The 13417-nt window shown below is 40.0% G+C and overlaps 1 protein-coding gene across 1 annotated transcript in view; it reads left to right on the top strand.

Moving 5' to 3' along the window:
* The window catches only part of myo10 (myosin X), a 129889-nt gene that overhangs the window by 97847 nt on the left and 18625 nt on the right, over nt 1-13417 (top strand). Inside the window, exons 20-24 of the mRNA XM_055014180.1 lie at nt 2703-2827; nt 4082-4196; nt 10878-10984; nt 11956-12216; nt 13314-13353. Coding sequence (XP_054870155.1) covers nt 2703-2827; nt 4082-4196; nt 10878-10984; nt 11956-12216; nt 13314-13353 — 648 coding nt within the window. The remainder of the gene's footprint in view (nt 1-2702; nt 2828-4081; nt 4197-10877; nt 10985-11955; nt 12217-13313; nt 13354-13417) is intronic.

The raw sequence follows: 13417 nt of genomic DNA, 5'->3' as shown, positions 1-13417 counted from the left end.
GTTTCAACACTAGAGGCTCATTTTCAGCAGCTAGTTCTGGGCTTTACATTCACAAGTCACCATTTACCCAGTTTGATCATTTAGTGACCTGATAATGGAAAGACAGCAGCAAAAGCACCTCCTAATGGGAACGCATGCTTGTTTAACTTCATGTAGATTCTTCATTAGGTCTTAATTACACAGTTGAAATGTTTTTTAGGGTCCAAACACCCAGGACTCTATTGCAGGAGTATCAAACTGATTCTAGTCCAGGTTCCACATTCAGCCCAGTTTGATCTCTAGTAACCAGTAAAACCACAGCATAATAACCTATAAATAACCACAACTCCTAATGGTTCCTTTGTTTTAGTGCAAAAAGACACAAAACAAAGTCAAGACACAAAGTGACAAAAATGAGACACAAAATGACAAGAATGAGACACAAAACAAGAATGACACACAAGTTGACTAAAATGAGACACAAAATGACAAAAATGAGGCAAACAACACAAAACAAAACAAAAAAGGAGACAAAAAATTTGACAAAAAATTATTAAACAATGGACAAATGACAAGTCAGACAAAAAAAGACAAAAAAACAACAAAAACAAGACAAAATATTACACCAATGAGACATAAAGCAACAAAGAACAATGAACAATCTAGTATTTTACTTTATGATCCAAACATCTTGTCATGGTCTAGAAATGATTTTAAAGTTATAGTTTTACTAATTTACAATCTGCAGTTAATGTCTTGTCTGGAATTTTTACACTTTGAGGGCCGGATTGGGCCCTCTGGAGGACCGCTTTTGGCCCGCAGGCCTCATGTTGGACACCCCTGCCATACTGAAACCCTTTGGTTTATTATTATACTTTCTTCGTCTGATGAAAGAAACGCATTTCTGAGGCCCTAAAAATACTCGAAAACACATGAAAATTTGTACACACATCAGGCGTGCGAAAAATTTCATATTTTAGGGGAAATGCACACATATGAACCACAATGGCTCAATAGCGCCCCCTGGAAAGTTTCAAACATTTATAATGACCAGTACTTGTCACGAAATTTGGTACACTTAAGTAACTCATCAAGATGCACAAAACTGTGATCGACACCCCAAAACACCATTTTGAAATATGTGCCATATTTTGGACGTTTTTGGGTCATTTTTGGACATTTTCAAAAGCTATAAACTCAAACACGGTAGCCCCGAGAGAGCTGAAACTTGGCCAGGATGTATTCAAGGCATGGGTGATCAAAAGTTATCAGAATGCTCTGAAAAAGTCTGACGGTGTGGAGACGCTGTGTAATCAACGCTGCTTGCAGCTTTAATCTCTTTCTGAAATCCATCTCTGTAATTCAGAAATTATGACTGAAGGTCTCCAGATTTTTACATTTTGTGCTACATTGGTTGAAGTCACTTAATTAGCAAAAAAATTGATAAAAATGCTGCTTTTCTTCACTACATCTCATCATAGACTCAGTCCTTTTTGATTTTTCGCTGGCGGTCGGACAAAACAAGGGGGAGGTCATCAGCCATTTTTCACTGTTTTCAGGCAACGCATCAACTTTATCTCTCACCACTTCAACAAGACTGACAGATTGAGAAACAGTTTAAACCATCGTGGACTCTCAGTTGTCAAACATGTTGGTTTTTGCAGAAAATTTGTGTTATTTAACGCCGTCTGCCCCATTTAATCTTTAATGAAAATGTATCATAGATCAGCTGTAGCACCTGGTTGGTCCACCAGGGTAAATGTAGTGTTAGAGGGTAAATGTAGTATTAGAGGGTAAATGTAGTGTTAGAGGGTAAATGTAGTATTAGAGGGTAAATTTTGTGTTAGAGGGTAAATGTAGTATTAGAGGGTAAATGTAGTGTTAGAGGGTAAATGTAGTATTAGAGGGTAAATGTAGTGTTAGAGGGTAAATGTAGTACTAGAGGGTAAATGTAGTGTTAGAGGGTAAATGTAGTATTAGAAGGTAAATGTAGTATTAGAAGGTAAATGTAGTATTAGAGGGTAAATGTAGTATTACAGGGTAAATGTAGTATTAGAGGGTAAATGTAGTGTTAGAGGGTAAATGTAGTATTAGAGGGTAAATGTAGTGTTAGAGGGTAAATGTAGTATTACAGGGTAAATGTAGTATTAGAGGGTAAATGTAGTGTTAGAGGGTAAATGTAGTATTACAGGGTAAATGTAGTGTTAGAGGGTAAATGTAGTATTAGAGGGTAAATGTAGTATTAGAGGGTAAATGTAGTGTTAGAGGGTAAATGTAGTATTAGAGGGTAAATGTAGTATTAGAAGGTAAATGTAGTGTTAGAGGGTAAATGTAGTATTAGAGGGTAAATGTAGTATTAGAGGGTAAATGTAGTATTACAGGGTAAATGTAGTATTAGAGGGTAAATGTAGTAGTAGAGGGTAAATGTAGTATTAGAGGCATTAGGTAAATGTAGAGCATCATTCAATGCATCGAAACACTCATATAAGCTCATTTTCTCTGTGAGCTCAGAACACAGAATCCGTCAGCACACATCGGGTCACGTTGTGGACGCTGAGTTGTTATGAAAGCAGCTGCATGGATGGAGCGCCCTGCGGCATCGGAAGAAGGAAAATCAATTAGCTGAAGCTGCAGATAGAAACGGCTGCATGTCGTCATGACTTTGTGACATAATCTGACTGTAACTTCAACGATCTGATCGTGTTTTTCATCTTCCTTCCCAGATGCCCGACCAGTTCGACCAGACGGTGGTTCTGAACCAGCTCAGATACTCCGGCATGTTGGAGACGGTGAAGATCCGATGCACCGGTTTCCCCATCCGGAGACCTTTCCAGGACTTCTGTTCCAGGTTTGTATACGCTCTGAGATGCTCGGCCAATAATTAACCAGTCAACAGTCATGTCCCCACTGCTATGGTTAAACTCTACGCTCCATTAAACAATGACTGGGCTCAACAAAAACTTTCTTGAGTTTTGTCAACTTCTGCTGAAATTCTGCTGTTAAGACACAAACATTTAGAAGTTTGTGGTCACTTAGAAAAGGCCTTATTTTTGAAAGAAAGGCTGTTTTTTTCTTAATGAAGATAGCATTAAATTAATGATAAATCCAGTCTAGACGTTGTTTATGTGGTAAATGACTATTCTAGCCGCGTTCCTTGGCGGAGTAATAAAGATGTTACAACTGGTATTTTTGCATTATTTAAAAGAACTTTTTAAGTGTCATGTACCTAATTACACAATTATCAACACAAGTTTTTAAAAGAAATCCAGTTGCTCCGGCGTTTAATAGAGAAGGACTTGGAATCCTGACGTCAGAGTGAAGAGAAATTCAGTCTTCAAGCTAATTTCAATCATTTACCTCAAGTGGAACTATATTATAAATCAACCAATGCAGAAATTACAACACAATGATATTAAGTTGATGCAGTTACCATCAATAGAACATTGACTTAAACAATTAAAATGATGTTTGCAATTTAAAAAGTTCATCTTAATTGTTGAATTTGAATGTTTTTCCTTAACCCTCCTTTGTCTTCATTAACAGGCACCAAAATGTTATTTCCTTGTCTGAAAAAAATCCACAAATTCAGCAAAAAAATTCACCAAATTTCTGAAAATTCGCAATACTTTCAGGAAGAAAATTCCAATAACTCCTTAGAAATTTCCCTTGAAAGTTTTCTTTTTAAAAAAAATCCACCAAATTTGGCAAGAAAATTCTTGTAAATAATTTCCAAAAAATGAGTAAAATCCTTTCAAAAAAATGTGATTTCATGTATATCGGTAAAACTTCTGATATTTTCTTTAAGAACATTCACATAAAAATCAACCAAAATCCAGAGAAATTTACTGGATTTTGGTAGATTTTTATGTGAATGTTCTTAAGAAACATTTTTAACATTTCTTGTTTTCCACCAAAAAATGTTGAAAATGTAGACATCAGAAGTTTCACTGTGAAAATATGTTTTTTCCCACATTTTCAAACTTTAAAACCGGTAAATTTTGCCCTGCAGGATTAACTAAGTGTTGGGTCCAGTTATCTAAAAATGTCCAACCCATAAAAGAAACAGCTTGTTGCTCCATCACCATTTCCACTGTGTCTCCAGGTACCAGGTGCTGATGCGAGGCGTGTTGACGTCTGATGACCCCAGGGGGTGCTGCATCCAGCTGCTGCAGCTCTACGACAGCAGCAGCACAGACTGGCAGCTGGGAAAGACCAAGGTGAGGAACCAACGTGTTTCTAAAGCGATTCTCACGTCAACTAGTCTCGTCATCTTACTGTCATCAGTGTCTCCGTTAAGACTCAAATTTACCCCCAATGTGCAGAGATCCAGAACTGATTTACCTCCTCAGGTACAACCGGAAAACTCTGCATATCTGCTTTCAGCTGTTCTTTAATGTTCTCTAGGTGGAACCTTGTTGGAAAGATCCAGTAGGATACTGTCTAAATGTAGTATTAGAGGGTAAATGTAGCGTTAGAGGGTAAATGTAGCATTAGAGGGTAAATGTAGTGTTAGAGAGTAAATGTAGCGTTAGAGGGTAAATGTAGCGTTAGAGGGTAAATGTAGTATTAGAGGGTAAATGTAGCGTTAGAGAGTAAATGTAGCGTTAGAGGGTAAATGTAGCGTTAGAGGGTAAATGTAGTATTAGAGGGTAAATGTAGCGTTAGAGGGTAATTGTAGCGTTAGAGGGTAAATGTAGCGTTAGCGGGTAAATGTAGCGTTAGAGGGTAAATGTAGTGTTCGGGGGTAAATGTAGTATTAGAGGGTAAATGTAGTATTAGGAGGTAAATGTAATAGTAGAGGATAAATGTAGTATTAGAGGGTAAATGTAGTGTTAGAGGGTAAATGTAATGTTAGGGGGTAAATGTAGTATTAGAAGGTACATGTAGTGTTAGAGGGTAAATGTAGTATTAGAGGACAAATGTAGTGTTAGAGGGTAAATGTAGTGTTAGAGGGTAAATGTAGTTTTAGGACGTAAATGTAATATTATAGGATAAATGTAGTATTAGCGGGTAAATGTAGTACTAGAGGGTAAATGTAGTGTTAGAGGTGAAATGTAGCGTTAGAGGGTAAATGTAGTATTAGAAGGTAAATGTAGTAGTAGAGGGTAAATGTAGTATTAGAGGGTAAATGTAGCATTAGAGGGTAAATGTAGTATTAGAGGGTAAATGTAGTGTTAGAGGGTAAATGTAGTTTTAGGACGTAAATGTAATATTATATGGTAAATGTAGTATTAGAGGGTAAATGTAGTGTGAGGGGGTAAATGTATCTTTCTAAAGAGCCTCTTCAGAGAGCTGAATGTTCAGGTGATGGATGAACCTCTGAGGGTTTCTGCTGGATGTTGGATCTTGTTCAGGTCATCTCATGTAAAACTGGAGCCTCGTATTGAACCATAAATCCCTCCAGCCTTCCCGGACAGGAGGTCTGTAGGGACAGACCTCCTGTCCGTCAGATGCTCTGTTCTGTTCGGTATAATTGACTTTTTCCCCATCAAACCTGAGCTCCTGAACGCCCCATAACGCTCCCGGCTGATCCCTAGCCTCCTTGCTAACGTGGAACATGATTGGATTGAGGCTCAGTGTGCTGTCGATCCATTTTGGCTGCTCCCCTTCGAGGCTTCATTTGGCTGAACACAGATCGAAACACCGCCTCTACCTGTAGTGAGGGTGAATAATTGAAGTCCGGAGCACCTGAAGCGTGGAATCCAACCGTTATTGGATCCGGCCTTCGTCCCCTTCGGCCTATCGCTTCCACTGCACCGGATCAGGAAGAAAACACCTCCTGTGTGATCGCTGAGTGGAAGTAACAGATGGAAACAGACCCAGAATCACAGTGAGGCGACAGCAGGATGACATGGAACCGAATTAGAAGATAGACGGGGGCATCAGCAGCAGGCTTGGTCATGTAGTCAGGTGTAGTTCACGATACAGTAACTTACACCAGCAAAAAGACAATGCAACAAATACAAAAATATCTTCAAGACTGTCAAAACACACCCCAGCTGCTTTAGAGGCCACTTTTACTGTCCTCCCAAGGGAGTCCTTCTCCTTGTTGCCAAGGTTACCATACATTTTGGTCATTTTACATCCTTTTATGTCCCAGTTTTGTCGTTTTTCATCATTTTGTGGTTGTTTTGTGTCGTACTTTGGTCATTTTATGTATTTATGAGTTCATCTGGTGTCACATTTTGGCTGTTTTATATTATTTTGTGGTAGTGTAGCATTTCATAGTGCTTGTTTTATGACATTTTATGGTAGTTTGGGGTCCCATTTTGGCTGTTTTACGTCTTTTTGTGATTAGATTTCGACAGTGATTCAGCTTATAGTCAGAGCCATAGATTTGTTCAAGATTTCTGTATCATTGCGAGATAGCGGCATAGCATCATTTGGCATCACATTTTGGTTCTTTTACGTAATTTTATGGTCTTTGTGTGACATTTTGCGTCCTTTTATGTCCCAGTTTGGTTGTTTTTTATCATTTTGTGGTTGTTTTGTGCCGTACTTTGGTCAATTTATGTCTTTATGAGTTCATTAGGTGCCTAATTTTTTTCTGTTTTATATCCTTTTGTGGTAGTTTAACGTCTCATTTTGGTTGTTTTTTGTCCTTTTGTGGTAGTTTTGTGTCCCATTTTGGCTGTTTAACATCTTTTTATGTCCCAGTTTGGTTGTTTTGTATCATTTTGTGGTTGTGTTGTGTCGTACTTTGGTCATTTTATGTTCATTTGGCGTCTCATTTTGCTTTCCTTTTAACTTGTGTATTAAAAATGTCTTCAAGACTGTCAGAACACACCCCAGCTACTTCAGAGAAAACTTTTACTATCCTCCCTAGGGAGTTCTTGTCCTTGTTACCAAGGTTACCATACCAGCATATGATGGAAACGGAAATGATGAGACCCAAAACAAAAACATTTACCTTATTTGTGGCCTTTTGAGTTTTATCACTTAAAAGTCCAAAGATCTGTCTTAAGCACGTCGTCCAAAGTTTTACACACTGAATATTTCTTCTGTCTTCTTCTAAACTCCTGGCATTTATGGAGCAGAATCTCGCCGGTTTGTAGACTTTTTCCTGACATTTCCTTCAGATCGTCCGGTGTGTGTTCGGTTCCCAGGAAGCCTGACTATCGTCGGACCGACCGCTGAACCACGCAGCTTAAATCAATTCTATCTGCCTCGGAGGGATCCATCCACTTTGTCTTGTTGTCAGATTTACACCGAAGCTCCTTTCAGTCGGCACATGTCCCGGCTATTGTCTCCGAATCATGTTTTTTTGTGTCTTTTACAGCCTCCGACTTCATTTCTGCTGGCTTCTCTCCACGGGCCTGACCTGTGGCGGCAGGAAGCAGAACTCTCCGAGGCTCAGCGAGGCTTTTGTTGCACTAATTAGCATAGTAATGATTAAAAGGGATTAGCGGCTGGTTCATTGGGATGCAAATGTCTGCGCTCGTACTGGAGGCCGCACTTGATTCATGTTGGAAGTTGTTTCAGAAGCGAAGGGAGCGTTTTGTTGGCGTGTTTCTGTCTTTGTGGCGTCATTTCGTTTGTTTTAATCACAGGGTGACGACGTAAATCAGAGATTCCCAAACAGCTGCTCCCCAAAGAGCCAAACTTGTTTTTAGCTCCATTTCAGAAACAATCTGCGTCCACACAAGCACTCTATAAATTCACCATTTACTGCTGGCCAAACATTTGGAAGCAACTTCAAGTTTCTGTTCACATTGCCTTCCAGTATGGATGATTTTCAAGTCATTTTAGACAAATTTTGAGCCATTTTGGATGATTTTTAAAGCATCTTGGACAAATTTAGTGTCATTCTATAAATTTTCAGTCATTCTTGATCATTTTTAATCATTTCTGGGAATTTCTGACTGATTTTGGATCATTTTCCAGTCATTTTGTATTATTTTCACATCATTCTGAACAAATTTCCATTGTTTTAGATCATTTCTGGAAAATCTTCTGTAATTCTGAATAATTTTCAAGTCATTTTGGACACATTTTGAATCATTTTGGATAATTTTTTGAAGCATCTTGGACCATAAAGGTTTGGAAGCAGAGTGGTCTGACCCACTTTCTGTAGTTTTGGAGAGAAATGGCTTCAAAGTTTAGTGTTTTCCAGAATGGTCTAATATTCCACTGTAATGCTGTATTTGGTTTGTGGGTTAGACCACTCTGATACTAAAATCTAGACCAGAAAATATTGCAAAAACTAGATAAAACTCAGATTTATGTAATTTTGGTCAATTTTTGCATCATTTTGGGAAGATTTTTGTAATTTCTGACAATTTTTGCATGAGTCTGGATCATTTTGGACACATTTTGATTGCTTTCGGATTATTTCTGAATAGGATATAAACAGGGGCTGCACAGTGGTGTAGTGGTTAGTACTTTCTCCTTGCAGCTAGAAGGTCCCTGGTTCACGTCCCGGCTTTCCCGGGATCTTTCTGCATGGAGTTTGCATGTTCTCCCTGTGCATACGTGGGTTTTCTCCGGGTACTCCGGCTTCCTCCCACAGTCCAAAAATATGCTGAGGTTAATTGATCATTCTAAATTGCCCGTAGGTGTGAATGTGAGAGTGATTGTTTGTCTCTGTATGTAGCCCTGTGACAGACTGGTGACCTGTCTAGGGTGTCCCCTGCCTTCACCTGAGTCAGCTGGGATAGACTCCACCCCCCCATGACCCTAGTGAGGATTAAGCGGTGTATAGATAATGGATGGATGGATGGATGGATGGATGGATGGATGGATGGATGGATGGATGGATGGATGATAGGATATAAACAGCCAAAATCAGACACCAAATGAACTCATAAAGACATAAAATGACCAAAACACGGCACAAAACAACCACAAAATGGTGAAAAAACGACCAAACTGGGACATAAAACGATGTAAAATGACCAAAATGCCACACAAAGAACACAATAATAATAAATAATAATAACCAAAGAAGAGAAGGGCTTAGTTTCAGTGTTGAGAACTCTGGCAGAAAAGTAAAAATCAAATCACAGTTTGCATTAGGGCTGGGCGATAAATCGATTTTATCGATCAGTTCGACTTTGTACTTAATGTTGATTTGTTTTAATGAAAATCGATTTTCTCATCAACATCCGCCACCAACGCCTTCCCGCTGGGCTCCCGTAGTTCAGAGTGCTCCCCCCTCCCCCCCACGCTTGATACACAAACAACATGGCGGCGAGCGGTGCAGATCTAAAGGTACGTGTCCACTAGTTGCCATTTTCCTGCACGGCAACACACCGCATCTGAAAATCACACGGACGGCGGTCACTAGCGGACCACAACATGGTCACATGACAGCACTGACCAACAGCAGGCCGCTACGTGGTCACATGACCGAGCTTTCAGCTGGACAGTCCTGCAGACAAGTCAGATAAACACAGCGGCTCGGCCGCAAACTTTCCCTTTTATTTCAAAAACACGTCACCGAAAAGTATTTCTGAAAGCATTTGAAGCGAGAAATAATCTGTGCAGCAGCTAAACACACCTGATCACAGCTGGAAACGCACTGCAACCAGACCAGCATGCCACATGCAGCGCGTTTCCAGCTGTGATCAGATGTGTTTACCTGGAGAGGCCTGCAGCTCATTTGCATAAAGTAGACTGGACTCTGCGGAGATTAGGTAGGGTCAAATTGGTCAAAATGATGCAAAAAATTGTTAAAAATTGGTCAAAAAGTCCATTTAAAAGTGATAAATCTGGACCCACTTCTACGGACTTCAAGGATCTGAAACTCTGAAGTATTCACAGTGTGAAGGTAGAACTTCTTTATCGTCACAGTTTGGTTAATTTACATCATTTAGCTTCTATTTGTGGTTGTTTTCTGCTGTACTTTGGCCATTTTATGTCTTTATGAGTTTATTTGGTGTCCCATTTTGGCTGTTTTACATCTTTTTACATCCCAGTTTGGTCGTTTTGCATCTTTTTGTGGTTGTTTTGTGTCCCATTACAGCAGATATGATTCGCTCAAAGATCAGATTAACTCTTCATCCACTCCAGGCGTCGCAACCTGAAGACTAAATCTGGTTTTTGTTTAGTTTTTTACAACTCTTTCCATCCAAACACCTGTGTCTCATCCAACATGTAACGTGTGATTCCCTGTTAGTTAACCGGCTCGTTAGTGACTTCCAGTTTACATTCTCCCTGAAAATCTCATTAGTGCTTCACCGCTGAGGATCCTCCAACATAGAGTCAGCTGTGGTGATATTTCCCCAGAGACCACGTCCCAGATCTCATTTTCCTTCCTCCCTAATCGGATTAACCCGGCGGCCCTCGCTGGGCCCAGTTTCTCCACCAGTGAGCGACAGCTTGGCCGTTCGATCGGCCTTTTCACCGCGAGGCTGCTGTAATCTGAGGTCTTTAGGAGCCCCGACAAAAGCAGAGGAGGAGCCGGCTTTGATTTACTTCCTGCTCAGTTGTTCTGCTGTTAAACGGCCATGTTCTAGAAAACGGGACATTCTGCCTCTTTATAATGCTGTCCACTGGTAAATCTTTTATTCATAATGCGTGTAGTACAGCGTCTAATGGATGAACTACATTAAGCTTGTTTAAAGCCACACAGCAGGAAAAAAAGCTGCATTTTCACAGCCTGGTGCATTAATAAGAGTGGAACTGAAGAAGAGAGCGATTTATGTGAAGCTAATTAATGCAGAAAACCCATTAAAATCCACAAAAAGGAGTGTTTGTTGAGGTTAGTACAGTAACGTCCTGCATGTAATTGTCATCTGATGGGACACTAGTTTCATCCGATGAAGCAGGTGCTCCTTTATATATTAGTGAAATCTGATGGAAGAAACCACCGAAAACTGAGACAGAATGACGAGAAAAAGAAGAAGCTGACTCCCCTGCTGATGATGTTTGTTTAATTTTCCTTCTATCGTCTCCAGGTTTTCCTCCGGGAGTCTCTGGAGCATCGGCTGGAGAAGCAGAGGGAGGTGGAGGTCCTGAAGGCAGCTATGATCATCCAGGCTCACGTCATGGGCTACATGGCCAGGTCCGACTCACAACTCACCTCAGAAAAACTTCTTACAGACAGTTTAAATGTCCACACCGACCCGCAGACTGTTGTCCACAATGACTTAAAAGTGTCTAGAATTACTCAAATTGTTCAGTTTTATAACCAACTGTGAGCATCAGTATTATGGGATGTACTGTAGTAAAACTGCTGCACTTTCATATCTATGATGCAGGAATCTCTTTCAGTTTGTCCAAAGTTATTTAAAAATAATCCAAAATGGTTGAATCTTCTTCAAACTGCATCAGATCCTTCCCAGAATGACTCCTAATGTGTCCAGAGTTCCTAACATCTGTCCAAAATGCCTCAAAGCTTTTCCAGAGTGACTTGAACCTTGGCCAGAATGACAACAACTTGTTAAAAATGTCTCAGAAATGGACAGAAAAGACTCAGTTTGGTCCAAAGTCTCTCAAAAGTTATTCAAAAATGTGTCCAGATGATTCCAAACCTGTCTTAGATCAGTTAAACATTTACTAAAGTTATAATAAAATGGTTCAAAATGTCTCCAAACCTTTCCAGTCCATGTTAGAACCAGCTGTGATCATCAGTATTATGGGATGTATCCTAGTGTGAACAGTTCAGAGTCCTAGAAACAATCACTGGTTCCTGGATGTGTTTCTGGTTTCTGATAATTCACCAGAGAAAACTTTAAAAAGGTGATTCTGGGTAAACTTTAATGTTGGAAGGTGGTTGGTCAGAGAAACCAGGATCATCTAGAGACTCGACTCACTCTGAGTTAAAACTGTTTTCTAACGTAGGAATTTCGACTTTGTTTCCTCAGTGAACCTTTTCTCAATGACTTCAGGCTCTCTATCACTAGTTTCAAGACGTTCATTTAATAGATTATGGTTCCATTTACAGGTAAATACATCATAAAGGAGAGCGGCGCCTCATTGGCTACGTCCATCTTTTACATTCAGTCTCTGAATTGTGTTCTTACCTGTTGACAGGAAGCAGTACAGGAAGCTGCTGCAGTGCATCGTGGTCATTCAGAAGAACTACCGAGCCTTCTACTGGAGGAGGAAGTTCCTGCTGCTCCGCTGGGCGGCGCTCACCTTCCAGAAACGTCTGCGAGGGCAGCTGGCCCGCCGAGCCTTCAGCCAGCTGCTGGAGGACCGCAGGAGGAGGGAGGAGGAGCAGGAGGAGCTCCGCAGAAGGCTGGAGGAGGAGCAGGAGGAGCTCCGCAGAAGGCTGGAGGAGGAGATGGAGAGGTGGGTCAGACTCCTTGAATCAGCAGCTGGACGAAGCCTCACCTGAAGCTCCTGAAAACTCGCTCTGTGGTTCTGCAGCTCCATTTAGTCAAACTGTCCAAGAACAGATGCTGCTGAAAAACACAGTGAAGCCATTTTAGTGGTTCAACATCACCAGAAATAAAACTCCAACAGCCATGAAATTTGCTTCCAGCAGATCATAATGATTAAATGACTCCAAAAGAGAACAACCTTTTAGTTATTGGTTCTTGAAAAAGTGCAAAACTGTCAAACAAAAGTGGTCTAGTGTCTCCATGAAGTTCCTGTTAGTGTATATCTATGGATAGATGCATATTTCTACTAAAATACAGTCTTTGGTCGACATTTGACCAACTTTTGAGGCTCTATCATCAGTAGAATCTGATGTGTGGAAAGTTTGACCGGACAAGGTTCCACTTTCTTATTATTTTGACTTGAAACTTGTGGAAACTGTCCAAAAACAGTCAGATTCTCTCCAAAACTACTTCAGATATGCCCAAAATCAGTCAAAAATAGCCTTAATTAGTTTAAACCCTGTTCAGAAATGACTCAAAATTATTTGAAACCTGCCCAAATTCACTTACATAGTCTAAAATGGCAATATTTAATATTTTTTGGTCTTTGAAAAAAGAAAAAAGTGGAACATTTACAATCCAGGCTGGCATAGTGTCTCCGTAAAGTTTCTATAAGTGTATATATGTGGATGGATCCATATTTCTACTAAAATCCGGTCTTTGGTCCACATTTCTTCTACTTTTGAGGCTCTAACATCAGTAGAATCTGATGTGTTAAAGTTTGCCCAGACAAGGTTCCATTTTTTTTTTTACTATTTTGACAATCTAAGTCCACAAAAACTGGTGAACTTTCTTCTTTTTTAAGGGCCAATAATGAAACATTGTGCTGTTTTGCTGTGGGATTGAGTTTTTCTTGTTTTGATGGATGGTGTATATTTTCTTTGTGAGCTCTACCATTCGTATTCTCGATGGTTTGTTGGGTTTTAATGCTGCATTCTTTGGGGTTTTGCTGCTTTATATTTCTCTCTGTGTGTTCGTTCAGCTGATGTCTTCGTGTTTTTACAGGGAGAGACGGAGGCTGGAGGAAGAGAGACTCTCCAGAGAGGTACGATGAAGCTCATTACTGAGGAGCTAATTTAAAAACAGTGGAATATTGTCCCATTTTACCG

This window comes from Amphiprion ocellaris, chromosome 10 (genome assembly GCF_022539595.1).
Source record: "Amphiprion ocellaris isolate individual 3 ecotype Okinawa chromosome 10, ASM2253959v1, whole genome shotgun sequence".
NCBI classification, from domain to species: domain Eukaryota; kingdom Metazoa; phylum Chordata; class Actinopteri; family Pomacentridae; genus Amphiprion; species Amphiprion ocellaris.
Note: the sequence above shows the minus strand (reverse complement) of the source record. Positions and strands in the feature narration are given on the sequence as shown.